We start from the raw sequence: 25,244 nt of genomic DNA on the forward strand, positions 1-25,244 counted from the left end.
CACAATTGCCCCATGGATAGCTCCAGTCACAGACCAGGTTTTTTACTCATTAGACCCTTTGTCCTTCCCTTGGTGGAAGTGTGGCTTGCCACAACGTGGTTCCCACTTTTTGATGGCCCGACAACCTCAGCTTCTTGACACATGGGTTTCTTAACCTTGGAATCAGATACCAGGCCACTGTGTCTGCTGAAGCTTTAGGGGACACAAGTCAAATTCCCTAAGGGGAAGTCTCCTTGGAGCTCCTTTTCCCAGGATTGCACTGAGGAAGACCCCTTACCCCTACCACTGTGGTGGGGGAGAGAAAGTGCTGAACACGCCAGTAGCTTTCACTAAAGAAATTCTTCTTTTGGCCTTTTCAATATAAACCACATCCTGGGTATTGGGTTAAGGGTCTGTCATTTTAGAATATGGGAGTATTTGCAACCGATTATTTTCTTCTCAGTTTTTTAGAACGTTGGTCAAGACAAAGCAAAAGGAGTCCAATTTGGGGTCAAAGGATATGAAAATATAGTTCACAGAAAAATGCAAATGGCTCCTAAACACAAGAAAGAATGCTCAACTCACTTCTAAGGAAAATACAAGTTAGGGAGATATCATTTTTCAGCTGTCGATTTTGGGAGAATCTAGAAGTTTAATAACACACACTTTTTTGCTGTGGGGGACACAGGCACTCAGACATTGTTAGTAAGAGCACAGAGTGACCCAACCACTGTGGAGGGGAATCTGGCAATATTTACACTGTCTTTGTCTATGCGCCTTTGTCCTTCAAACCAACAGTCTCCCTTCTGGGACCTAGTCTAAGGGTTCCCCTGCACACGTCCAAAATGACTCATGTCCAGCATTATTTTATAATACTTTATAATATTTTAAAATAGCAAAAGTCCCACCACAACTCAGATGCCTCTCAGGAGGAAATGAGTTAATCTATGATACTCCCATGCACACAATGGAATACCATGCAGCTGTAAAAAATGAGGGAGAACTCTATGCATTGATACAAAGTATTGTCTAAGATGTACTGTTTTAATGAGGAAAGCAAGGTGGAGGATAGTGCGTATGGTATGCTACCTTTTGTGTAAGAAAGAGGGGAAATGAAAATATTTATGCAGCTTTACATAAAGAAACACTGGAATACGAACAATGAATTAATGAAAATGGCTACAAATTGATTAAGGGAGAAAGGGGTGGAGGTAAACAAGGTGAAAGTGTGTCTTTTGAGTGTTTCTTATTTTGTTTTGAATTTTAAAATGTAAGTGTATTTTTCAAAACATAAAAATAAAATTTCATAAGAAAAAGAAAGTGTTCCCTTTAATGCCTCATTACACGTGTGTGGAATCAAAATCTGATAGGTAACTGCTTGGCTTCCTTCTCAATCTAAACCCAAGACACTTAGGATTTGGACAAGATTGGTTTAATTCTCCATTCCAAAACTGATGAAGCAGCCAGTGCTGGCCTATAGGATTTCTGAAAATGCCATGGGGGTAGAGGTGGCTGTGTTACATTCCCATGATCAACTTCTAGTTCGGTTGATGGCTCATCTCACCCTCCTGAAGAGGTCCCTGTTCCACCTGCATTGACCTACTTATGGGACTCAACTCCTTTTCATGATTTCCACTCATGGTCTTATTAAGGACATTGGTCATTTAGATAATGTGAATGGAGAGTGCATTGGTTTCCTATTGATACTGTAACAAATTGCCACAAACTTGGTGGCTTCTATCCACACACACTTATTATTATTTTTCACATTTATAATCTCAGAGTTCTGGAAGTCAGAAGTCTATCATGAGTCTCACTGAACTCAAGTCAAGGTTTTGGCAGAGGTGTGTTCCTTTTGAAAGCTCTAGGGAGAATCCATTCCTTCGCCTTTCCCTTCTAGAGGCTGTCTACGTTCCTTCGTGGCGGCCTTTCCTCTGTCTTCAAAACCAACAGTGTGGCATATTCAAGTCTTTCTCTGACTCTGACCCTCTTGACCCTGCTCCTTTCACCTGTAAGCCTTGTGATTACATTGGGCTTACCTGGAAATCCAGGGTAATCTCTCGATCTCAAAATTCTTAACTTCATCACACCTACTAAGTTCCTTTTGCCATGGAAGATAACATATTTTCAGGTGCTGGGATTAGTATGTGGACATCTTTGATGGCCATTATTCTGCTGGCTACAGAAAGTATTTAAATAATGCAAACAGTTAATTGTGCATATCAGTTATTCCTATTCTTCCAAGTTCCCTTCTATCCCTTCCTATCTTCATTCTTTATCAAATACACTAAATTCCTGAAATGTGGAACTATTTAGCTATGTCATTTTTATTACTTTTCTCCTCTATGCCCTAAGCATCCACATTTACCCAAAAGTTTATCAAAGTAGTTTTAAAGTTTCTTACTTAAAAAATCAAACTGTATGGAAGTCTGACAACCAAGGAGTTAAAGTAGAAACATTTGTGCAGACCAGTGGGAGGGACGGAGACAGGCAGTTGGGGTGGACAGGACGTGCCACAAGGTGGCATCTGGCGGACTGGATGGTCCCATATTCGTATTCACATAAGTCAGAAGGAACACCTAGGGAGTGAGACAACACAACCCAGGGCTCCACAGGGAAAATAAAGCCTCAAAATCTCTGGATGTAAAAACCTGTGGGGGTTGTGGAGGCAGGAGAAAATCCCAGTCTCACAGGAGAGTCCATTGGAGGGACCCATGGGGTCCTAGCATGTTCACAAACCCACCCACCTGGGAATCAGCACCAGAAAGGTCCAACTTACTTGTGGGTATGGGGGGAAGTGACTGAAAGTGGGGCAAGAGCCAGGCAAGTGGCACTGTTCACTCTCTGACCCCTCCCCCACGGAGAGCACCATAACGGCAGAGACGTGGGTCGCCCAGCCCTGGAGAATACCTAAGGCTCTGCCCCTTACAATGTAACAGGTGCAGTGAGGTAAAGAAATATGGCCCAAATGAAAGAACAGCTCAAAACTCCAGAAAAAGAACTAAGCGATGAGGAGATGGCCAACCTGTAAGAAGCAGAGTTCAAAACATTGGTAATTGGATGCTCACAGAAATGATTGAGCACAGCTACAAAATAAAGGAAGAAGTGAAGGCTATACAAAGTGAAATAAAGGAAAATATACAGGGAACAACAGTGAAAGGAAGGAAACCAGGACTCAAATCAACAATTTGGAACAAAAGGAAGAAATAAACATTCAACCAGAAGAGAATGAAGAAATAAGAATTCAAAAAATAAGGAGAGGCTTAGGAACCTCTGGGACAGCTTTAAGCATAGGGGTGCCAGAAGAAGAGGAAGAGCAAGAAATTGAAAACTTATTTTAAAAAATAATGAAGGAGAACTTCCCTAATCTGGCGAAGGAAATAGACTTCCAGGACGTCCAGGAAACTCAGAGAGTCCCAAAGAAGTTGGACCCAAGGAGGGTCACACCAAGACACATCATAATTAAATTGCCCAAGGTTAGAGATAAGGAGAGAATCTTAAAAGCAGCAAGAGAAAAGGAGACAGTTACCTACAAAGGAGTTCCCATAAGGCTATCAGCTGATTTCTCAAAAGAAACCTTACAGGTAAGAAGGGGCTGGAAAGAAGTATTCGAAGTCATGAAAGGCAAGGACCTACATCCAAGATAACTATCCAGCAAAGCTACCATTTAGAATGGAAGGGCAGATCAAGTGCTTCCCAGATAAGGTCAAGTTAAAGGAGTTCATCATCACCAAGGCTTTATTATATGAAATGTCAAAGGGACTTGTCTAAGAAATAGAAGAAGATCAAAAACTATGGACAGTAAAATGACAACACATTCACAACTATCAACAACTGAACCTAAAAACCAAAAATTAAAACTAAGCAAACAACTAGAACAGGAATAGATTCACAGAAATGGAGATCTCATGGAAGTCTTATCAGCAGGGAAGGGGAGGGGGTAATGAGGGAAAAGGTACAGGGAATAAATAGCATAAATGGTAGGTAGAAAATAGACTGAGAGGTTAAGAATAGTATAGGAAATGTAAAAATCAAAGAACTTTATGTATGATCCATGGACATGAACTAAAGTGGGGGAATGTGGGTGGGAGGGGGTGTGCAGGGTGGAGGGGAGTAAAGGTGGGGGTGGGAAATGGGACAACTGTAATAGCATAATCAATAAAATATATTTTTTAAAAATAGAAGAAGATAAAAACTATGAACGGTAAAATGACAACAAACTCACAACTATCAACAACTGAACCTAAAAAACCCCCCAAAACAAACTAAGCAAACAACTAGAACAGAAACAGAATTACAGAAACTGGTCACAGAAGGAGATCACTTGGAGAGTTATCAGCAGGGAAGGGGTGAGGGGTGAGGTGTGATGTGGACCCCAGCCCATGGGGTCTGTGTGTTGTGGTTGCAGTAAACAAATTTACACAGACTACAAAAGTACTGTGGAGAAAAAGGGATGGCATGGCCACTTGCTGAGTGAGAGAGGGCCCCCCGACCCCTGCCTGGACAAGCTTTTATTGTTTTCCTTGGTACATTACATTGAGGATGGTCCTCATTTACTATGCACAGGTTTGCTTTGGGTGGTTGCCTTTTACGGAAGGCAAAGGAGAGGATGTTGCTAATAACATCAAAGAAGAAGGATATTTGCAAATGTGAAGGGAAAAATGGTTGAACTGGTTACACTCCATACTTGGGAGGTTTAGCTCAGATTTTAGGAAGTTACTTTAAGGATATGCAGTAAGCACTTGCTACCTCAATTCAGGGTGAGGGAGTTTTAGCAAAAAGCAAGCCTCAGAGCGGCCTAGGTACAATGCAGGCCTGATTCCCCATGGGAGAATTATCCATGGGCATGGGTCCTGTGTGCTGAACCTTGCTCCCCACTGGCCTTTCCGAGTAGGGGCTGGGCTACATTTCCCACTGCCATGCAGAATAGTCCCCTATATGTCCCCCCTTGTTTTTAGTTAGGACTGCTGTAGATCCCACAAAGCTTGCTACTTGCTGTCTCTTACACGACCCTGGGAAAATAATTTACAAATGCAGTGAAGTACACAGAGCATTATTATAATCAGTAAGCAACCAGTGGCTCCAAAGGCCCACACTCTGGTTAAATTCATCAAACTAGTTTTTTGGGTTTAGCCAGCTGAGATTATTATGGAGGGTTTGAAAAACCTCTTGCTTAGTCAAGCGTTGAATGTCCTGTAGCTGCTGATACAATTCTAGCTGCAATTTATCAATTTGTCCTTTTAAATTGGTAGAAAAAGTCCTTAGGTGATGTTGAATATCGTTCCAGGAGTACTGGATGGAATTGCACTTCAGGGGGGCTGATGTACAGCTTGAATTCTGGATCAGGACAGTCCAATGGGGCAGAGGTGGGTCACTGCCAGGGAAGCCTTTTCTATGATATGGCTTCACCCTCTTCATCAGAGGCTCCAAAGGTACTTCTGGAGAGAAAACACAAGCATACCCTCTTCCCCAAGTTAATAGTGCAACCGGGCCTTTCCATTTTCCTTTCCCTAGTGAGTCTTTGTGTAAGACCAAGGGGTATGGGACTGCAGGCCTGTTTTGTGCAAGGTGTTTGTCTATGGGCGACTTTAAATTATCAACACAGTTCAAAAAATTGTAGGTATATATTGCCAGCATGGTTAAATTCCCAGGGGATATTTCCTGACTCCTCCTTTTTTGTTGACTCAATGTTTTAAGTTTGGTGAGCTCTTTCAACAATTGCTTGAACTGCTGGATTATAGGGGATACTGTTTTATGACAAATTCCCCATTTTTCTAAGAAAGCCTGAGTGGTTTGTGCAATATGTCACAGGCCATTATTAGTCTTAATTTCTTATGGACAGCTTAAGTGGCTGAAGGCCTCAGTTCTAACATTCTTTGCTGATTCCCCAGTGAGGGCAGGGGCCTATAGAGCATTTGAGTTAGTGTCTGCCTGGAAAGACAGGCCCCCTGCTGTTTCTACAAGCTGCAAGAGTTTGAGCAGCAAGTTAATTACCTTATTGTTCTCAGGACCTGGTAGTTCCTAGGTCTAGAATTTGCAGTGTTTCAAAGACTTAGATGCTTACTATTCTTATTATTTCCTTTCCACTTCCACTTCCCATGCTACTCATGAATGTGGTATCTATATCTTTTTCTTTTATTCCTTCTTATCCTTTTCCTTTACAATCCTACACTTTCCTTTTCTTTCTTAATTCCTTCCTTTCAGACTTTCTACAACTTACTTGAACTTTCTACAACATACATAATCCACATAACATTCCAAAATAAGGATAAGTCTTTTAAAACTTAAGCCTGACTAGATTGCCAAAATTTGACTTAAGGAGTATACTATGAAATGAATAGGGAGATAGTAACATCTGTTTGCCAAATTATTTGAGGTTGCAGCCCTCTGGGGTTAATGGGAGAGCAGGGCGATTTGCGTTCTCCATTGAGTGAGGAGGTCCCTGCCCCAGGTATTAAGTGGGGCGGGGAGGAAGTAAGGCTGCATTCATCCAACTTGCCCATTTGGACCAAAACATTTAAGAGACTACACTCTTTTGGGGGGTTGAGAAATGCCCCCTATTTCAGTTGTAGAAATGTAAACAAAATAGAAATCCTTTTTTCAAAACTAAGCATGCTGGGGCCTCCCAAAGTACAGGGGCTGTTGTCCCTTATCTCAGGGATGACCTGACTCCCCTTCCGAGGTGCTATCTGTGCCAGTTCTAAATCTGCTGCTAGGCGCCCGCCCTGGCAAGGCACTGTGCGGAACCGCAGCCCTGGGGGCGGACCACAAGGGTTGAGACTGAGCAGGTGCATCAGGACTGCATCCGGTGCTGGGGGTGGGGAAAGGTTGCTCCCACGCAGGCATGGGGAGGAGGGGAGGTGAGGGAGACCAACGCCCCCTCCACGCTGTCTGTCCTTGGCAGAAAGACCCAGGCCTGCGGTGCTGTGAGCATGCACGAGCTGGAGCCCCAATTGTGCTGCGAGCGTGCGTGCACACCCATGCCCCGGCAGGGCCGTGTTGCTCGCTGCAGCTGGGGCAAACCACAAGACCAGCCTAGCTGGCATGCGTTGGTCCCTTCTCTTTGTCTAAGCTTTCCTGACTAAGAGGGCTTCTCTGCCCCGCTTTTTCCCATATTTCCAAATCTAAAGATCCCTTAACTGGGAGACATCCAGCAGCCGTAAAAAGCTACTGAATTAGCTGAAAACATTGCTCTTGTTCCTTAGAGAGCCTGTTCCCCATGGTAGAGGATTTGTAGAAACCTTTAAAGAAAAAATTTTAACCAATAAAAGAATCTTTTCTGAAATTCCTCCCACCGCAAACGCAGCAATTATAAAACCAGTTTCAGTTTTGCTTTTCACTCCGTCTGCACCTTTAAATCCTACTTCTTGTTAGTGAGGAGAGTGTGGTGGGTCGAAATGTGCTATTGGTGAAAGACCGTCAGGGAGAGGGGTACTGGACTTTCCAAGTACCCTAACCCTGCTCATGGGTTTCGGGTTCTCCCCCAGCGTTTAGGACTGTGAGGGGGGACTCGAAGCGTTAGGTGACCAACCTTTATATGGTGCTTCCCAGACGAGCCAGAAGTTAGAATAGGTGATGTTGGAGGTCCCTATAAGGCCCCTGCACGTCTCAGGAATTGATCCCAGACACCCTCACAAGGTTCAGACTCACATGGGAACACCCGATTTCTCCAGCCAAGGGGAGGAAGTGCCTTTTGTCTTCGGAACTCGGTGAATGTCACAAGCTCTCACACAAAACCTGTGACTAACACTAAATTCTTCTGGAAAGCGGTCTTCGGAATCCGGTTAAAACTGAAACACTCATTCACTATCCGCTTTTCCTTATGCAGGCAGACGAAGGGAAAAGGCAATATCGAAAGGACCGCAAAAGTGGCTTGAAAGAAAGAATTTGCTGAGATGCTTTAAAAATATCCCTGTAACTAGTTGCTGTTTTTAAAGCTGATTAAAGGGAAAGTCTTTGCTCTTTCTCCCAAGCCTAGACCTAGTTGGGGGTTGTGCCGGGGGGATGGGCTTGTGAGTGTTTTTACACTGTGCCTGTCATTGTGTGGACTTTTGCTTGTGGCTGGCGGGAAACCTAGTATTCTGTCCCGGTCCACGTTCCATCTAATCCTCTCATGGGTGTCTTCTAGCAGCGAGTGCCCTTGTGGCTTTTAACTGCTCAACCCATGCCTGCAAGATTGTGGCAGATGGCTTGGGAGAGAGAGCAAGGCTCCTGATTACTAAAGAGGGTACAAATGTAAAGTAGTTGCAAGAGAGGGTGACTTTGGAAGAAATCCCTTTTTCTTTGAAATCCAACACACCCTACGACCTTACGAAAAAGCACTCGGTGTCATCTACCCTCACCTGAGCTTATGCGTGCACTCCAGCCTAGTTGGTGTGTTGACAACGACTGCGGCTTGGAGCCCTGGGTGCCAGATGATGTGGACCCTGGCCCTTGGGGTCCATGTGTTGTGGTTGCAATAAACAAATTCATATGGACTACAGAAGTCCTGTGGAGAAAAAGGGATGGCATGGCCACTTGCTGAGTGAGAGAGGGCCCCCTGACCCCTGCCTGGACAGGCTTTTATTGTTTTCCTTGGTACATTACATTGAGGATGGTCCTCATTTACTATGCACAGGTTTGCTTTGGGTGGTTGCCTTTTACGGAAAGCAAAGGAGAAGATGTTGCTAATAACATCAAAGAAGAAGGATATTTGCAAATGTGAAGGGAAAAGTGGTTGAACTGGTTACACTCCATACTTGGGAGGTTTAGCTCAGATTTTAGGAAGTTACTTTAAGGATATGCAGTAAGCACTTGCTACCTCTATTCAGGGTGAGGGAGTTTTAGTAAAAAGCAAGTCTCATAGCGGCCTAGGTACAATGCAGGCCTGATTCCCCATGGGAGAATTTATCCGTGGGCATGGGTCCTTTGTGCTGAACCTTGCTCCCCACTGGCCTTTCTGAGTGGGGGCTGGGCTACATTTTCCACTGCCACACAGAACAGTCCCCTATAGAGGGAAGAACAGGGTAAAGGTACAAGGAATAAGAAGAATAAATGGTAGGTACAAAACAGACAAGGGGAAGGTTAAGAATAGTATAGGAAATGAAGAAGTCAAAGAATTTATATGTACAACCCATGGACATGAACTAAGGGGGGGGGAATGCTTGAGGGAGAGGCAGTGCAGGGTGGAGGGGGGTAAAGGGGAGAAAAAAATAGGACAACTGTAATAGCATAGTCAACAAAATATACTTTAGAAAGTTTCTTATTTATTTATTTATTTATTTGCAGTGCAAGAAGGGAGAGGGGGAGAGAGAGGGAAAGAGGAAGGGAGAGACATCACACCACAAATTTGTAGCTCCACTTGTACATGCATTCACTGGTTGATCTTTGGTATGTCCCCAGAGATCAAGCGTGCAACCCCTCATATCAGGAAGATGTCCCAACCAAGTGATCTACCTGGCCAGAACTATCAAAGTACTTTTTAAACAAAAATGTTTTCTTCCTTAGGAATTCTGTTGTTAGTTGTTAATTCATTTTAAATTAAATTAACCAGGTTTTTTGGGTTAATTTAATTTAATTGGTTAAATTGATTTAACCAATTAAATTAAATAAAATAATTATTTTATTTAATTTAACTATGTAAAATTAACTATGTAAAAGAAACTGTGTGCAATTAAACAAAAGACCCAAAACAGCACAGAACAAGTACATGGGTGCAGGGGCTGGAGGGTAGGGAACAGACAAAAAACTGATGAGCACATATTAGCAGAAACCGTTTAAGTCTGTAGCAGAAGGATGGTCGCCACAGTCCAGATCCTTTACCCATCACACCTATTCTTGTATGCCAAAGCAGGGCCAACGGTGTGACTTTTGAACCCCCGGTCCTCAAAACGAGTGCGGGAAAGTCCATAAGCAATTCACCTTCCAACTGTGTGAATCTAGTTGAAAACAGATGATCCAACAAACCTATACTTACTATCTGACAATCAAATTATTTTATGAGAAAACTAAAATTTAAAAAAAAAATTTTTTTACCAGAGAAACAACACACTCTTTGCAAAAGGTGAGGGATCAAGAAAACAGGCCCTGAGTAAAAGTCATTATGACAGCACAGGGAGTGGCTAGGCTGCCTGGGAGAGAGCTGCCGCACTGCTTCAGGGACAGCCTGTCTGAGGTGCTGCCGGCCAGTCCACACAGCACGCTCAGCTGCTCTAGATCCGAGTCATAAAAGTCTTCCAGCTCACCTGAAACAAGTCCCACTGGTCTTCAGAGCCTGTCAAGTCATTGTCCCCATCTTCAGCCAAAAGCATAAGCAACATCTCTCCCAGCTCAGAAGTGACAACCTCTTCATCCTGGTCAAGGGGTCTGCTGCTCTCTTTCCTCAATGAGTTCCCAGAAGTGGTTCCTTCATTAGGTCCAGTATCTGCTTGATGTTCCCACGTTCTACTGTGGCTCCTCTCTATGGCCATCAGGGTATGCATGCTTATAAAAACAGTTCCCTGTGAATGGGCAGCTCCCACATCCCTCATCAAAATACCTGCATGCCTTATTGTTCATTGCCTCCTTATATCGCTGAATGAGTTTCTGCTTCTCTTCTTTCTCCTCCACCCAGTACTCACTTGGAATGACAAAGTCAGATGTGATCCGGCATTCGGGGCAGGACTTTACGATCTTCCTTTCAAATTCCCCAGTACTCCTCCACTTGCGGATGCACTTGAGACAGTAGGTGTGGTTGCAGTTGGAGAGGATCCCAAAGCGGCACTTGCTGGGGTTGGCTTTCTCATACACCACCTCCTTGCAGATCCCACACAGCTTGTCCTTACTGCGTTGGACAGCAAACGCGAGCTCCATGTTCTTCTCGTGGGTCTCAATGCAAGATTTTATGTGTTGTGACCTCTGGGCAGGGTCCACAGGATGGAGGACCAGCAGTCCACACAGATCACAGATGTCTCCATGGAGATCCACACAGTTCTCCCCATAGCGGCACTCTCCGACTGCTGCATAGGGGCACAGCGGCCGCTCCTGGGAGTCTTCCTTGGTCACCGAGGTCTGCAGGGCTGCTTCAGTGCAAGAAGGGGCAACTCGGCCACAGTAGGGCTGCCCAGGGACAAACTCAGTGGCATTCACCCAGTCTTCTGAACCTGCTCCTACAGTTGCCAAATTTGAATTTCTCGACTCGGCCTCGCCCCAATTCGCTTCAGTGATCTGTCCAACTACTGACGAGGGACTTAAGACAGCGGCCAGGGACAAGTTTGCATTTAGATCAGCAGCGGCAGCTTCTTCCTGTTTCACTGGTTCGGTGTGTTCGTATCTGCAGTGATCTCGGTAAATGCAGGACCCTTGCTGGAAATACTTGCACACCAGCGGGGGAGGACGGTCGGAGAGGTCGTGCGAATAGCGGCAGTTAGATCCTGCCCCGCAAATTCCACGCAGGAAATACCTGCAGGTGACTTCTTTAGTCCACTCGTCGTAGCCTCCCTCCGCCCCTGCCTCCGAGGCTGCGGAGGTGACTGCGGGGACAGGTGTCGGGGGGCCTGCTGCCACCTCGGCCCCTGAGGGTTGGCTTGTCGTGCTGGGAGCCCCAGCCTCCGCCATGGCCGCTGCCGGCCACAGCAATGGCCCTGGAGCTTCCGCAGCCTAAGGCTCGTGTTTGCTGCGGGCAGGAGAAGGCAAGAGAGGGGGGAAGGGACGAGAAAGACACGGAAGCGCCAGCTCACAACCCTCGACACCACCTATGATAACTTTTTTATATGCCAAGTCAAAGCTACTTCTTTTTTCTGTTCATTCCCAGAATGTTCTCGGCTTTTATTATATATGTAGTCATTCCTATGTATTTAGTATACATAAACTAAACAGCCATTTGGTTAAGTTCCCCCCCAAATCTTAATATTTTTCTTGGGGATAGTTCCCAAGAACATATGGTGCCTACTGCCTCTAGCGTCTTACTTAGCCTGGACTTTTGTAAATTCTGACGAAGTGTCCAAACGGACTTACTTTTTTTGTTTTCACAAAGGTTTTATTTATTTACTTTTAGAGAGAGGGAAAGAGAGGAAGAGAAACACCAATCTGTTGCCTTTCGCATGCCCCCAGCTGAGCCGCGACCCTGGCATGGGCCCTGACCTCGAACTGAACCAGTGGCCTTTTGCTTTGCTGGGTGATGCTCAAGCAACTGAGCCAGGCCATTCAGGACCTGACTTACCCTTTTTGCTACATGATTTCTGCTTTGCATAATTGTTCGCTTGGTCAAACATCATGCTATATTCTGGTAAACTGAGACGAAAATAAATGGTTTGGTCTGAGCAACAGGAAAAAGAAGCTATTTTGAGCAGACAATTTCTAAGTGAACGGAGAGCCTGAGAATCGAGGCCAAAGGGGAGGGTGCCCAGCTAGACTGAATTTTCAAATGTTTCAACTGAGGAGCCCCATTATTCTCTGACTTCAGTGAATTCCCGTCTAATTCTGAGGGTGGTGACAGGTCCCTAGAGTCATTTACACCTGTTTTAGTAAAATTCAGTGAATGCTTGGAGTGAGAGGGAAGCTTTAAAAAAATTTTTCGAACAATCTCTAACACAAAGGGATGGAATTTGATGCACAGCAAGGGAAATCATAGATTAAATTAGAGTTATGTTGTATCTTGGAAATGCTCCAAGTTCGATACCTGTGTCACATACTCTAAGTCCAAAGTGTGTGGTTTTTTTTAAAAAAAATTATTCTAGGAAAAGTCTTACTGAATCACCACAGGTTGGTCAGTTGGGTTTTTTTATGCTACTGGTTCCCTGAATGTCATTGTCCAATTGGCTTGGAGTTGCTGTGGGTCCACCCTTGAGGCCATCCTGAGAGCCTGTCTGTCACCTGAAGAAGTGCATTACTGGTGGTCCTCCCCGCTAAGTGTAAAGCCTTGGTGGCAATTTCAAACTAGTGGGGATGATGGCTTATCAGGGAAGTATGGGAATAATTACCTAACTATTTGGGTACTTGTTTACTACAACAAACGTGGCTAATAAAGAGTGAACGGGTTTACTACACAGAAGTCTCACACATCAAAAAGAAAAACCATAAGATCCTCCTGCAAGGAGGAAAAATGACCAGATAGTTCACAAGTCAGCTGACATTTTTCTCTGGCAGTCATACCTGCATTTGCATTTTCTTGCACCAGCAAAATGGAGCAACAAATGTTCTCTGTGGGAACATCAGAGTAGGAAGCCAGGTGGACATCAGACAGCTGCCTAAAATTTTTGCTATTGGAAGGCTAGGAGTGATTTTCATCCTGGTTCACACAGCACATATCTTCAACCTTTCTATTCCCAGACAGCGCTTTTTAATTTTCTTGTCTCGTTGATGGCTTCCAACTGATCATTTCTCTCTGAGTCATAGTTTTGGGTTTTTTTTTTTTTAAGATTTTATTTATTTATTTTTAGAGAGAGGGGAAGGGAGGGAGAAAGAGAGGGAAAGAAACATCAATATGTGGTTGCCTCTCATGTGCCCCAGGAGGGGACCCCACACACAACCCAGGCATGTGCCCTGACTGGGAATTGAACCAGCAACTTTTTGGTTTGCGGACTGGCACTCAATCCATTGAGCCACACCAGCCAGGGCTGAGTCATATTTTTTAAAGCCAGTGTATTTTTTAAACACCAGCCATGTGTTCCCTCTACTTTGAGTGTCCCAGGGAAGCTTTTTAACACATTTTCAGAGGAACGAGATCGGAAGTGCAAAGTTCAGTCCCATTTGTTGTTAACGCATCACTCCTTATGAGCAAATTGAACCTTTGCCTGATGGAAATGAACTGATGTCATCTGCTTTCACATGGACCCTGACCTCCCTGGACTGATAAATCAGCCCAACCTTCATTTCATTACACCCAACAAATAGCTGACTGAGCACTTCAGCCACAGAGTTTCTATACTACACGGTGATTCAGAGACAAGCGGAACAACAGCTGGAGTGCAGGAGGCCAGCACAGGCTCCTCAGGGGCAGTTTGAGCCAGACCCCGAAGGATTACTACGGTTTTGTTGAGTGGAGAAGACTGGGAGGGAAAGTCCAGTATGGGGCTGGGGGCCATAGGTTGTGAACCAAGGCATAACATTTGAAAAAGAGAGACACTAAAGATTGCAGTAGAGGGACTAGAGAAGACGGTCCAATGTAAAGGAGACATTACCAAAGTAAAAATGAAGGGGTTGATGGTGCATTGGATTGGGTGGGCATTGGAAGGGAACAGGAGGTAGGTAGGGAAAGATTTGCTTATTAAGCTTTTCAAAATAACATTGAGAAAGAAGAGCTGCTACGCAAAGTGTGACTCTACTGAGATCTTCCCCTCCCCTTGCAAAAAGCTTACTAACTATTCATCTTAATTATATTTCTCCTTCTAAGTAGTTACTTTGAAAGCCTGAATATTTATTTCAGTGATGTTATTAGTGTTTAAAAAAATCCTTAAAGATTCCCTTTGGGGATTGCCTTCAAAATGTGTTTATGAACTACAAAAGAACTTCAATTAGTCTTATTACCTCACAGTTCCCTTGTCTTTGTCAGTGTATGGTGAAAGCATTATATGTGTGTATAAAAGGGATATCATTAAAACTGAGCCAGTTGCTCTTTTCTTTTATAAACAGAGCACGTGACAAGGGACTTTTACCTGTTTCCAAAAAATCAAATGCCATATGAAAAGAATTTCACCTGTGGACTCATATATCAAAAGAGAGTGCCGCGGGCTCTGATGGCAATCAGAAGGATTTCAACAATATTTGGAGCAGCCCCACCCAGCGCTGCAGTCAGTGTTGGCCTCCACAGGTGGCTGTTGACACAGGGACCGTGTTCCATGATTATGTACATTCTGGGGAATCTCTGCCATTGTGGTCGGACAAGTTGTTACAGGACATTTATGGTCCACAGTGGCCTCCAGTGCAGTTACTCCCTCAATCACCCCTGAAGACCTAATACCATCAAAGACTAGGACAGACAACCTAGAGGCAGATTCTGAGGGCGACTGGACCTCAGGTCATCGCGTGGTCTGGCTTTATTTCATAGGAAACAGAGCCCTTTTGCAAAGGGAGGGAAGGCCTTTCCCATGGTCTATCCATGAAATAGGCAACCGTGATTCTCTATGCGAGAGAGGCTTTGCCTAGACACTGCCCCAGTGTGACAGGAAGCGGTGACAGAGAAGACCTGGGCTCCCAGGGGGAGTGATTCTCATTCTTCCAGCTGCTTGCCCATGACCCCGGAACTCACACCGGTGGGAGCCTTTGGAATTTCCTCCCCTTTGCCCTGCAACTCTGTGCTGTGCTCCCGAGCTAGGAATTGGTGGTAAGTCATGAGACTGTCTCTGCTTGTTCCAAATGGCATTATATGTGGCTGCATTCTTCCGAGTGTTTGGTATAACGCAGCTTTCAGAGCAACAGCATACTCACAGTACTTTTCCTTATTTTCAGTTCTTTTTCATTCCTCCTTTTTTGTTGGTAAAAGGTGTAGGGGTTAACATTCACTCCCGCCATTATTTTCCTTACAAGTCCTTCCAGATCGTTTCACTTCAGAAAGGTCCATGAGCAAATCATTTAAAAGACCTTTTGGGAAAATAAATGATTGTGGAAAGCTTGAAAAAGAAAAGGGTTTCCCTACCAGAGAGTAAACGGTACCGTAAAGCTGCACTCAGCAAATTAGTTGATGCGGGCACTGAAAGCGATGTATTGATTAAACAAAAGTCCAGAAACGTATCTGGGGCAAACACTCGTGTCAACATTTCTACGTAGGCCTCAGCTGTGGCTTACTGATAGATAAAGTCGACTTCCTGCTCTCTGGGTGAGAGGTCGCGAAACGACTGACCACAGGGAATAAAAATCAAACACTCGTACAGATTTCCGTTCGCTCCTCAAAAGTCAGGGGGACAGCCTCCTGTTCTATTTTTCAAGTTGCAGTGTGTTTCATTTTGTTCCCTGGTACATATATTTTCAATGTTGCAGACTTTGGGGCGAGTGTGAATATGTGTTTGTGCAAAGTATATGTCAAAACAATCTGTAGGGCAGTTAATTTTACAGTGTCTCTTGGGAGTTGGTTTAAACAGCATTCAAGGAGTGGACCTCCTAGGAAACTATTAAGTGAATGACTCCTTTATTGATTTTAGTAATTAAATTCTCATACAGAACTCTATGAGACGTAACTTCTCTTACATTTCCTGTGATAGTTAAACATTTTTTCCCCTGCTCGGTGACCAAGGCACCCCATTATGCAACACTCTTGTGCTTTTCTGATTCTTGCCCACGTTAGAAACACCTTGGAAAATATCCCAAATCCAGGTATCAATAGAATTTTCTTTGAAGGATACCCTAAGTGCATCAGCTTACAGGGAATATTCTCCATCACATGGAGTCCTGGTCAGCTGTCTCTCATATTTCTTCATACTTGGTGTGGCCAAGGCTTACATATCCATCTCAGAAAACAGCATTGCATTGTCAGCTGATTCAGAAGCCCCAGACCAGTGGTTTGCAATCTCTGCTGCACATTGGAACCATCTGGTAAGCTTTAAAAAATACTGGTGCTCAGGTCTCGTGTGAATTCGATTTAATTGGTATGGAGGGCCACCTGGGCATTGAGAATTAAAAAAAAAAAAAAGCTCCTTAGGACATTCTAATGTGCCACCAAGTTTGGAAACCACTGCCCAAGAGCCCCCAGGGCAGGGAATAGGATATTTAGCCTCATGCTCGCTCTCTCGCTCACTCAGGAAGGACCATCGCTGTTGCCGTCAGTCTCACGTCTCTCACTGCTAGCAGTTGGTCTGGTGCAGCTGTGGCTCTGCCGAAGGAAGTGGGACAAGGTAAGAGGTACAGCTCTGAGGTCTCTGCACCAACATTTGCCTCCTGACTCTATCACATATGAGTTCGATGGCCTTGGATGTTTGATTCCACACGTTGGCTAATACCTTTGGAGAAAAAGTGGGGTTGGCAATGGCAGAATTCTAAAGGTTGGTTTTGAGGATTAAATTACGTTTAAGAATTAAACCCGTAACTCCTGGCACATGCTGAGCGCTCTTACGTGTTAGCTGCTATTATTTTTACTATCATTATCATCCAGGAAAGGGGACTGATGCACTTTCAAGATCTGCCAGAACTCGACCAAGTAGCCTCACAGTGACTGGCTCCTCCTCCCCTAGAACCTTCTGCTCACGAATCTCCACAGACCACACGCATGCTGGCCCATGATGGGATAATTGAAGGGCTATTAATAAGGAGTGAATTCACTATCGAAGAGCAGAAACTGAGACTTTCTTCAGTCTGACTCATTCCTCCTGTATAACATACGGGGCAAGTCCTCACCACCTCCAGAAGAAGGTGTGCACGCGGAGCCCTCTTTCCCCTAAAGATTTCCTCTTCCCACTCCCTTCTGCCTACAGCCCTCCCTGCAGATCTCACAGTTCCTAGCTCCCACTTCAGTCTCCTTGGAAAACTTCCATGTTCCAGGAGAGGTAAAAGTCATAGCTCCCAGGATCTTCAAAATGCAACTTCTATCGTACCTGGGTGCTAGTGCAGGCATTTTTTGTTTGCACTTTGCCAGCTTCACGGGGACGTGATCTATCAGTTTGGTAGACAGTGATTTTTCCTCTTCTGGGTTAATTTTCCCTCCAATAAGAGTTGTGGCTGATTCAGTCTCTCACCAGTTCACCAGGTAGCTGGGGTACTGCATCATCAAGCCCAGAGGTCAGCAAACTTTTAATTAAAAAACAAAACAAAACATATATTGAGTTGTTAAATATCCCAGGGTCTGTTTGTAAGCTAATTCCTCTATTCTATGAGTCCCTTTCAAATCTTGTATGTATCCATCTGATTTTATTCTTGTGGCTTTATAATATATTTTAGCAGAAAACAGATCTAGCTTTCCCCATCAGTGCTTTTGTTTTTCAAAGCTGTGCAGCTATTTGCAGCAGAATTTCAGCCTGACTCCTTCTATAGCCATCCAAATCCTCCTCCTCCTCCTCCTCCTCCTCTTCCTCAGAGGTTGGAGGAGATGAACATACAAGTTTCCAACCTCCTTTGCTGCCCTGGGAGGACAGAGGATACAGTTCTAGTCAATCCGGCGGAAGTGAGATCGACTAGGGGGGTTTCTGGGAAAGCTTTTACTTTGCTGACAAAAAGTGTAATTGGGGTTGTGGCCTCACTTTTCCCCTCTTCATATCTGGAAAGCAGATGTGTGGCGGCCATCTTGAATTGAAGAATCATTTTGTCAAGTTAAAAAAGAAGTATAGTCAGGGGGCTTAATACAGCTCTGTGAAATGATAAGACTATTTTATAAAATATATTTTCTCACCCTGGTAGGTGGCTCAGTTGTTTGGAGCATTGTCCTGTACACCAAAATGTGGTGGGTTCGATTCCCAGTGGGGATGTGTAGGGGAGGCAACTGATTGATGATGTTTCTCCCTCACATCAATGTTTCTGTCTGTCTGTCTGTCTCTCTCTCTCCCCCCGACCCCCTGTCACTCTCTCAAAAATCAATAATGTATCCTTAGGCACGTATTAGGAATACACACATATTTTCTCTAGAGCTGTGGCAAAAATTTGTCAAATATGGGCTACATTCCTGAGAGCACATTTCATTTATCCATATAACAAAGCTTAGTTGAGTCTTTCCTGTATATGTGTGGACATAAGAAATGATGTGTTGTCACAGGCTGATGGGCGCACAGGTGAGGAGCGAGAAATCAGCCTGGATGATGGTTTCTGTTTTCCACTTGCGAGAAGAATGTTCAAGTCTGGGCAGTAGACACCTGCCTCCAGTGAAATCCGCAAGAGCGATTTTCCAGCACAGCTGCGTTTCCGAGGCTCGGGTGTCTGCCCAATCCCTGCCCTCGGAGGATGACTTTTCCGATCTCAAATTTCCTTGCGTAGAGAACATTCTCTTCCAGTGAGCCTGGCCATCCTACTGGGGAGCAGGTGGCTACAGGAACCACTCTTGAAGCCAGTGCCGTTACCGCAGATGGCCGACATAGGCCAAGGGTATGATGACATGGAAAACAGGCACTGCTGAGTGTGAGCTTTGAAGTCAGATGGAAAAGGCCTCTTTGGGCTGAGGGATTGGAGACAATGTCAGGACTGAAGTGGCATTTGACCTCCTAGTCTTGTAATTGTGTCTGCAGTTTCCCAGAACTTAAGCAATTCACCAAAAGCAGAAGTAAAAGAGGCTTGAGTGGCAATTGGCTGGTAGATGTTCTTTGTACCACGGATATGCTGGAAATCTTCCTGGAGGGGCAGCTGGTAGGAACCAGTGGTTGAGCAAAATAATCAACTATTTATAAGCCAAGACAGTGAGTCGCTTTAAGTAGAGCCTGGTGTCCTGAGGAAGGTTAAACTGTGTACTTCCCCTCTTTGTCACCAGAACCTGGGTTTCCCCTCAGAGTTTTTTGAGGACACTCAACACAATGCCCACCGAACTTGGAATGTTGAGGCCTGAACTGGCTGCTGGACTAGAAAACTCTGGTCCCAGGCAGGATAATTTAGTGAGATATTTGTGTTTGTTTACTGTACAGGTTACTCAGCATTTCAGCAGTGGCCACATCTGTGTTCACTTGCTGCAGGGCCTAAAGAAGAATTGGCAGGCCCCTCCCATCCTGATTTTCCCCTTTTATCCTGAGGGATTTGAGCAAACTGCTAGCAGGGAGGGAGCTACAGAGTGGCTTTGAAGGGGAGAGTGCCTAGTAGTGAAAGAGCAAGGATTTTTCCCCAGGAGAAGGAATGAACCAGGAAGATGACAAGCCATCTAGAGATCACGGTTCCATGTTCAGTATAGGGAAGTTTTCTCGGACTCTGGGTGCGGGGGCTCTCAGCTCTTGCACAGATTTCCATGGAGCAACGGTGTTACCCAATTTCAAAGATGTATGTGGGCGTGGCCGGCAGGCATCGTGGTGGAAACCACGTTGATAAGGAGTTGGCTCCTAAATCGAACTGGGCCCACCATCTGTTTTTGTGTGATCTGTGAGCTAAGAATGGTTTTTAGATTTCCAAATGTTTGAAAACAGTCAAAGGGGGAACAATGCTTTGTGAAATGTGAAAATGATATGAAATTCAAGTTTCAGGATCCGTAAATGAGGTCTTACTGGAACACAAGCAAGCTCATTTGTTTGCCTATCATCTGTGGCTGCTTGCAAGCAACAACGGCATTGTTGAGTTGTTGTGGCAGAGACCCACCTGGCCTGCAAAGCCTGAAATAGTTGCTATTTGGTCCTTTACAGAAAAATTCTGCTGGCCCCTGTTGTTCACCAATGACCAGTGATGTCTCCCTAATGTTCTGCTTCACCTCGTGACTCCTGATCACTGACTCTAGGAGTGAGGACTGGGATGGGAGGTGGGAAGAGAACTTCTCAATCTCTGAAATTAAATTTCCCACCAGCTGAATGGAATGGGGCTCAGGTCACACCTACCTTACTTTATGTAAACTAGAGGAAGCAGTGTGCTCTTTTCCTGCACATACAGACTCACTCCTACCACACGTCATCTCAGAGGCCTTGCTGGTAAAGACTTTCTGTCTGACAGTCGCGGCCTTTGTCTTACCGAGCCTGCTTTGGGAGTGACACCCCCCCCACCCCCCCCACCCCCCGGTCTCTTCCATCCTGGGTACCCAAATCCTACCACGAGGTCCCACTTAAACGTCCGCCCTCCTCTCCACCCTTGGAAGCCTGCCTTTGTTTTTTCAACTTGCAAGCCCACCTCACAAGACTTTTCAGAACAAACTTGCTTTCAAATATCCTGACTGGTTTTCCTCAGCCAGTTGAACCACTTCTCCCAAATTAAAAAGCTTAGATGTGATTTCCTCATTCTCTAAAGCCCCACTGGACTCTAAAATACACAATCACATTATGGTAATTTGTGTATATTTTTGTGAGTTATTCGAGTGCAGGCAGCTAAGTCATCTTGGACAAGGACCAACCTGACCCAGGTTCCGATTTCGACTCCTCACTGGACACAGTAACATCTCTGGGCCTCAGTTTCATCATCTGAAAAATTCCAGTAATGCTCTCTGTGCCCCAGAAATGTGAGGATTAAACAAGATAGTGAATTTTTAGAAATCAGTCGCTTTAGTACCTTTCACAGTCCAACCTAGAGGCTGAAGCACAGGAGGTACAGGAAATCTCTGAAACCCACGTCCGTGGCAATCACACTGGGGGCAAGGCTCTGGCTTTGGAAACGAGCACTTTGCCTCCACATTTTCTTATTCTTCTAAGGGGTGTGACTAGTCCTGGGAACTAGTAGCATTCCCTTGATCCACACCTCGGGCCTTGTAATCACATCATAGTCACGTGACCGGGGCTGTGGTGGGAACCCCCAAGAGGAGAGGGGAGAGTCTGAATTGAATCAGACTGGACTGTAAATGCCAGGGAGAGTGGAGGCCCGGAGGGGCTTCGAGCAGAGGGGCCTGGGCAGAAATGGGTCTTCAGCTGATGCTGCAGGCAGATGACCAGCCCACCTCCCACGCACACCTTTCTCAGCGCTCTGGCCTTGGGGACCTTGTCTCCAGCACCGTGGCTGATAATGTCATTTTGCAAAAGGAGATGTGATAATTTCCTCTTTGCTGTGGCTTGGCCTTGGCTTCTGTGCAATCTTATTGGAAATGGAGTCAACTGTCCTGGAGAGGCCAGACAAACCTTAGTAGGTACATCCCTCAGAGACAGGGTGATGAATCATCCCAAACCTTCCAGATTCCTTTGTTGTAAACAACCGAGGTATCGATGGCTCTCCTTCCTGTAAAACACACACACTCTGTGTACTTACTTTGGTTACTTCCTTTGTCTGCTCCGTTGGCCCACCTCTCAGAGCCTGCTCCTTCCAAGGGATGCCACCCTGTTAGGAGGGGCAGGAACCACAGTTTGGGGGTAGGGAATCCTTTTTTCAGACTCTTGCTCTAATCCACCTTTTCCACTCATGACTGTCCCTTTACACAGCTCTCAAATAGAGGCTTTGTCTGCAGACCTCTAGGACAGAGGTGAGGGAGTCCCTGCGGGACGTCTGCTGATAGCAGTTGGGTAGGCTCTGCACCAATTTTTCGTGTTAGATCACATACAGGAAGTCGTTTTGACGTGAGAACAAGGACGGGCCGGGTGGAGAGAAACCTTCCACTTCCCATTTTCTCCTCCCCCACTGTCCCTGCCAGGGCTCTCTGTGCTTCCAAATAGCTTTGACAGACGCTGTGCCTGGTGGTTTCTCCCCAGACTCTCATGCTGGGTCAGGTCCACTCTCAGAGGATGCTTGTCCTGGCTCCATCCTCTGCCTTCTGAGACACCACAGTATGTGGTTAGCTTCTGCCCTGCAGCTTAAATCTCTGCTCCATGGGAGACTCCCTATCAACATTAAAACATGCTCTTTTTTTCCATGCCCCAAACTGAAAACAAACCACCCCGAACAACCCTCCTGAGGCCCCATGCCCCTTTCTAGATGCAACCCACTTTATCTTCTCTCCTCTACAGCCAAACTTCTTGAGAGTATGAATTACCCTAGCTGTCTCCGCCCCCTCACCTCCATTTCACCCGTAACTCACAGCAATTGGGTCTCTAGCTCAGGAGTCTCACTACCAGAATTGCTCTTGTGACATCTGCTTATTTAGACATCAGCTTATTTGATGTCTGTTGGCTCCTCTCTTCTTTTGGAAACATACTTTTTTTGGTTTGTTTGCTTAATCTTTATTGTATTTTTTTTTTACCATTACCATTTAGTCCTCTTAACCTCCCCTCCCCCCAGCAATCACCATGCTGTTGTCCACGTCCATGAGTCCTTTTCCCTTTTTGCTTACTGCCCCCACCTCATCCCCCGCAACCACTAGCTGTCATCTGCTCTCCATCTATGAGTCTGTCCCCATTTTCCTTGTTAGTTCAGTATGTTCATTAGATTCCACATATGCGTGAGATCATATGGTATTTGTCTTTCCCTGACTGGCTTATTTTACTTAGTATAATATTCTCCAGGTCTATCCATGCTGCCACAAAGGGAAAAGTTTTTTTTTTTTATAGCGGAGTAGTATTCCATTGTGTAAATGTCCCATATTTGTGTTATCCACTCATCTATTGATGGAAACATGCATTCCTTTAGCCTTTGTGACATCTCGCAGTCCTGGGTTGTTCTATCGTGTCTTTGACGACTCTTTCTTAGTCTCTTTTCTCAATGATGCCTCTATCCAGTCTCTTCTGGATAGAGGAGTTCCTCCCACTCCTGTCCTTACACCCTCTTCCCATCCTATACTTACTTCTCAAGAAATTATATCTACTTCTTTGGCAGTAAATACCATCAAAGAGCTTAATCCCTACAACAGAAGGGCCCCACCACTGTACTGGAGCTGTTGGCTTTGATGTGTAAAGCCAGGTAGGGTCAGGATAAGGAAGAGGGAAGTCAACTCATGGAATCACTAAAGAAGCAGCCTAATGAAATATCTTTCTTCATCTGAGGAAGTCACTCTTTGGAGTTATTCAAGGTGGGCTAGACTATGATGGGGACAGTGGGCCTGGGGAGCCTCGGTTGGCCTGGGGCCTCGCAGGCCAGGACCTCTCACTCAGATGGGTAAGCCTGAGCCCTTACCAATATATTATCTGTATGATTCCATTTACATAAAATATCCAGAATAGGCAAATCCATGGTTACAGACAGCAGATTAGTGGCTGCCAGGATATGGGGGGAAAGGAGAACAGGGGGTGACTGCTTAATGGATACAAGGCTTCCTTTTGGGCTGATGAAAAACATTCTGCAAGTAGACGGTGGTGATGGTTGCAAAGCATTGTGAATGTACGAAGTGTCACCAAAGGTAGGAAAACATATGCATCCGGGGTCTCCCCACAAAGAGGAATCATGCCTACTGAACCAAGCCACCAAGACTAATGATGCAGTGTGTCCAAGGTCAGTTGTGACAAGAAAATGAGGAACTGGAAACTAGAAATAACTCTTCACACTAAAATGATGGAAAATCACAGCTTCCCCTAAGGTAGTGCACAGAGTGTGCTAGTATTGCACAAGATAAACAGATAACGAGATGCTAGAGGACTTCTAACCACTTTTAGTAATAGTGCACTATTGGTGTGTGGTGTGACATTAGAATGCAGGTTTAAAATTGAATGATACACTTATTTATTCCCTTTCAAATTTATGTTTCTGTGATTATGCTGAAGTCATATTGGGTGTTTTGGTGGAACATTCTGGTAGCCTGAACTGAGGCTGGGAAAGGAGACTGATTTGGATTATTTAAGGCCTTGACCTGGCAGGACCCTGTCACCCTTTGGAGAAGTCTCAAATCACCCTGACAAGTGAGGTGAGCGAACACTGCCCTGTACTGGTCCTTTACGGATGTCTTCATGTACATATCTCTCACAAGGCGTCTCTGAGGAGACACATGGAACCAAGTACATCTACCTCTGAAGTCTATGAGCCTGTGGGAGCCCTTGAATGAGAAACAGAGGGATTACCTGGGGGCGGAAGCTGCTGGGGCCTCAGGTTCTGCTTGCGTGGCTGAGCCATCATCCATGACTGTATTTCTCTTCGTGTGCAGGCAGTCAGTCTCCTGGGGCCCCCGACATGCGGTTGGCGCACTCCTCTTGGCCGCAACCTTGACATTTTCACCAGCCTGCTGATAACAAAATGTGAGAAGACCATACTGTTGAGTGAAACTTGTAGTTTGCTTGTTTGTCAATTTCTGCCACATCCCCTCAACCCCACTTCATTTCCTGAGTTGTAAACAGGCAAGATGAGAGCAACTGACCGACAGCAGATAATCAGAGAACACTGGTGCACTCAGCATATCCTGTTATTGTAAACCTCAAGTCCTGCCTTGGCATCTACTGTCCTAAATTCCCTCCTTTTCCTGGCCCGTGGTTAGGGGAGTGACTGGAATCATGGAGATCGACATTCGTATTTTTCACCGTAACAGTCTGTGTCCTGTACTCAGAAAATCATGAGCCTTGGAACCAGCACTGGATTCAAAATTCCAGTTCTAATATGGAACTTCATTTCCCTGTTTTACGTGGAAGTAAGTAAAATTAGTGAATTCAGAGTCATGTCTGAGGGCTACATGCGGTCATGCAAAAGGACCCAGCTCTTTTCCTGACTTTTAGTAGGCACCGAAGAAATTACATTTCTTTCTCTTCCCCACCTCTCTTTGCACCCCCAGGCCCCCAAGAGTTTCATTTTTAGCATTGAATCCAGACTAAGCATTTGACCATCAGACCGTCTTCGTGTGCTGGGGCGCTCAGTGTGGGGGATGGAGTATGCGTGACACGTCATTGAGATAAAGAGCTTCCCAAACAAGAAAAAACTAAAGGAGTTCACCATCACCA

At 45.2% G+C, this 25,244-nt stretch overlaps 1 protein-coding gene, 1 long non-coding RNA gene and 1 pseudogene across 3 annotated transcripts in view; 1 reads left to right on the top strand and 2 right to left on the bottom strand.

The window, feature by feature from the left end:
- The window catches only part of SUSD1 (sushi domain containing 1), a 143,595-nt gene that overhangs the window by 106,921 nt on the left and 11,430 nt on the right, over positions 1–25,244 (top strand). The window contains exon 15 of the mRNA XM_053921782.1: positions 16,671–16,763. Within this exon, the coding sequence (XP_053777757.1) occupies positions 16,671–16,763 (93 nt within the window). The remainder of the gene's footprint in view (positions 1–16,670; positions 16,764–25,244) is intronic.
- LOC112306492 (E3 ubiquitin-protein ligase makorin-1 pseudogene) lies at positions 8,918–11,879 on the bottom strand (annotated as a pseudogene).
- LOC123479892 (uncharacterized) lies at positions 15,996–21,944 on the bottom strand. 2 transcript variants are annotated; one of them, XR_006655697.2, is made up of 3 exons: positions 21,706–21,944; positions 17,460–17,652; positions 15,996–16,741 (listed from the first exon to the last, which is right to left on the bottom strand). It is a non-coding gene; the product is annotated as an uncharacterized lncRNA (long non-coding RNA). The 2 variants fall into 2 exon arrangements; XR_006655698.2 differs by having other exon boundaries at positions 20,864–21,944.

The sequence above is a fragment of the Desmodus rotundus genome, chromosome 1 (assembly GCF_022682495.2).
Source record: "Desmodus rotundus isolate HL8 chromosome 1, HLdesRot8A.1, whole genome shotgun sequence".
NCBI classification, from domain to species: Eukaryota; Metazoa; Chordata; class Mammalia; order Chiroptera; family Phyllostomidae; genus Desmodus; species Desmodus rotundus.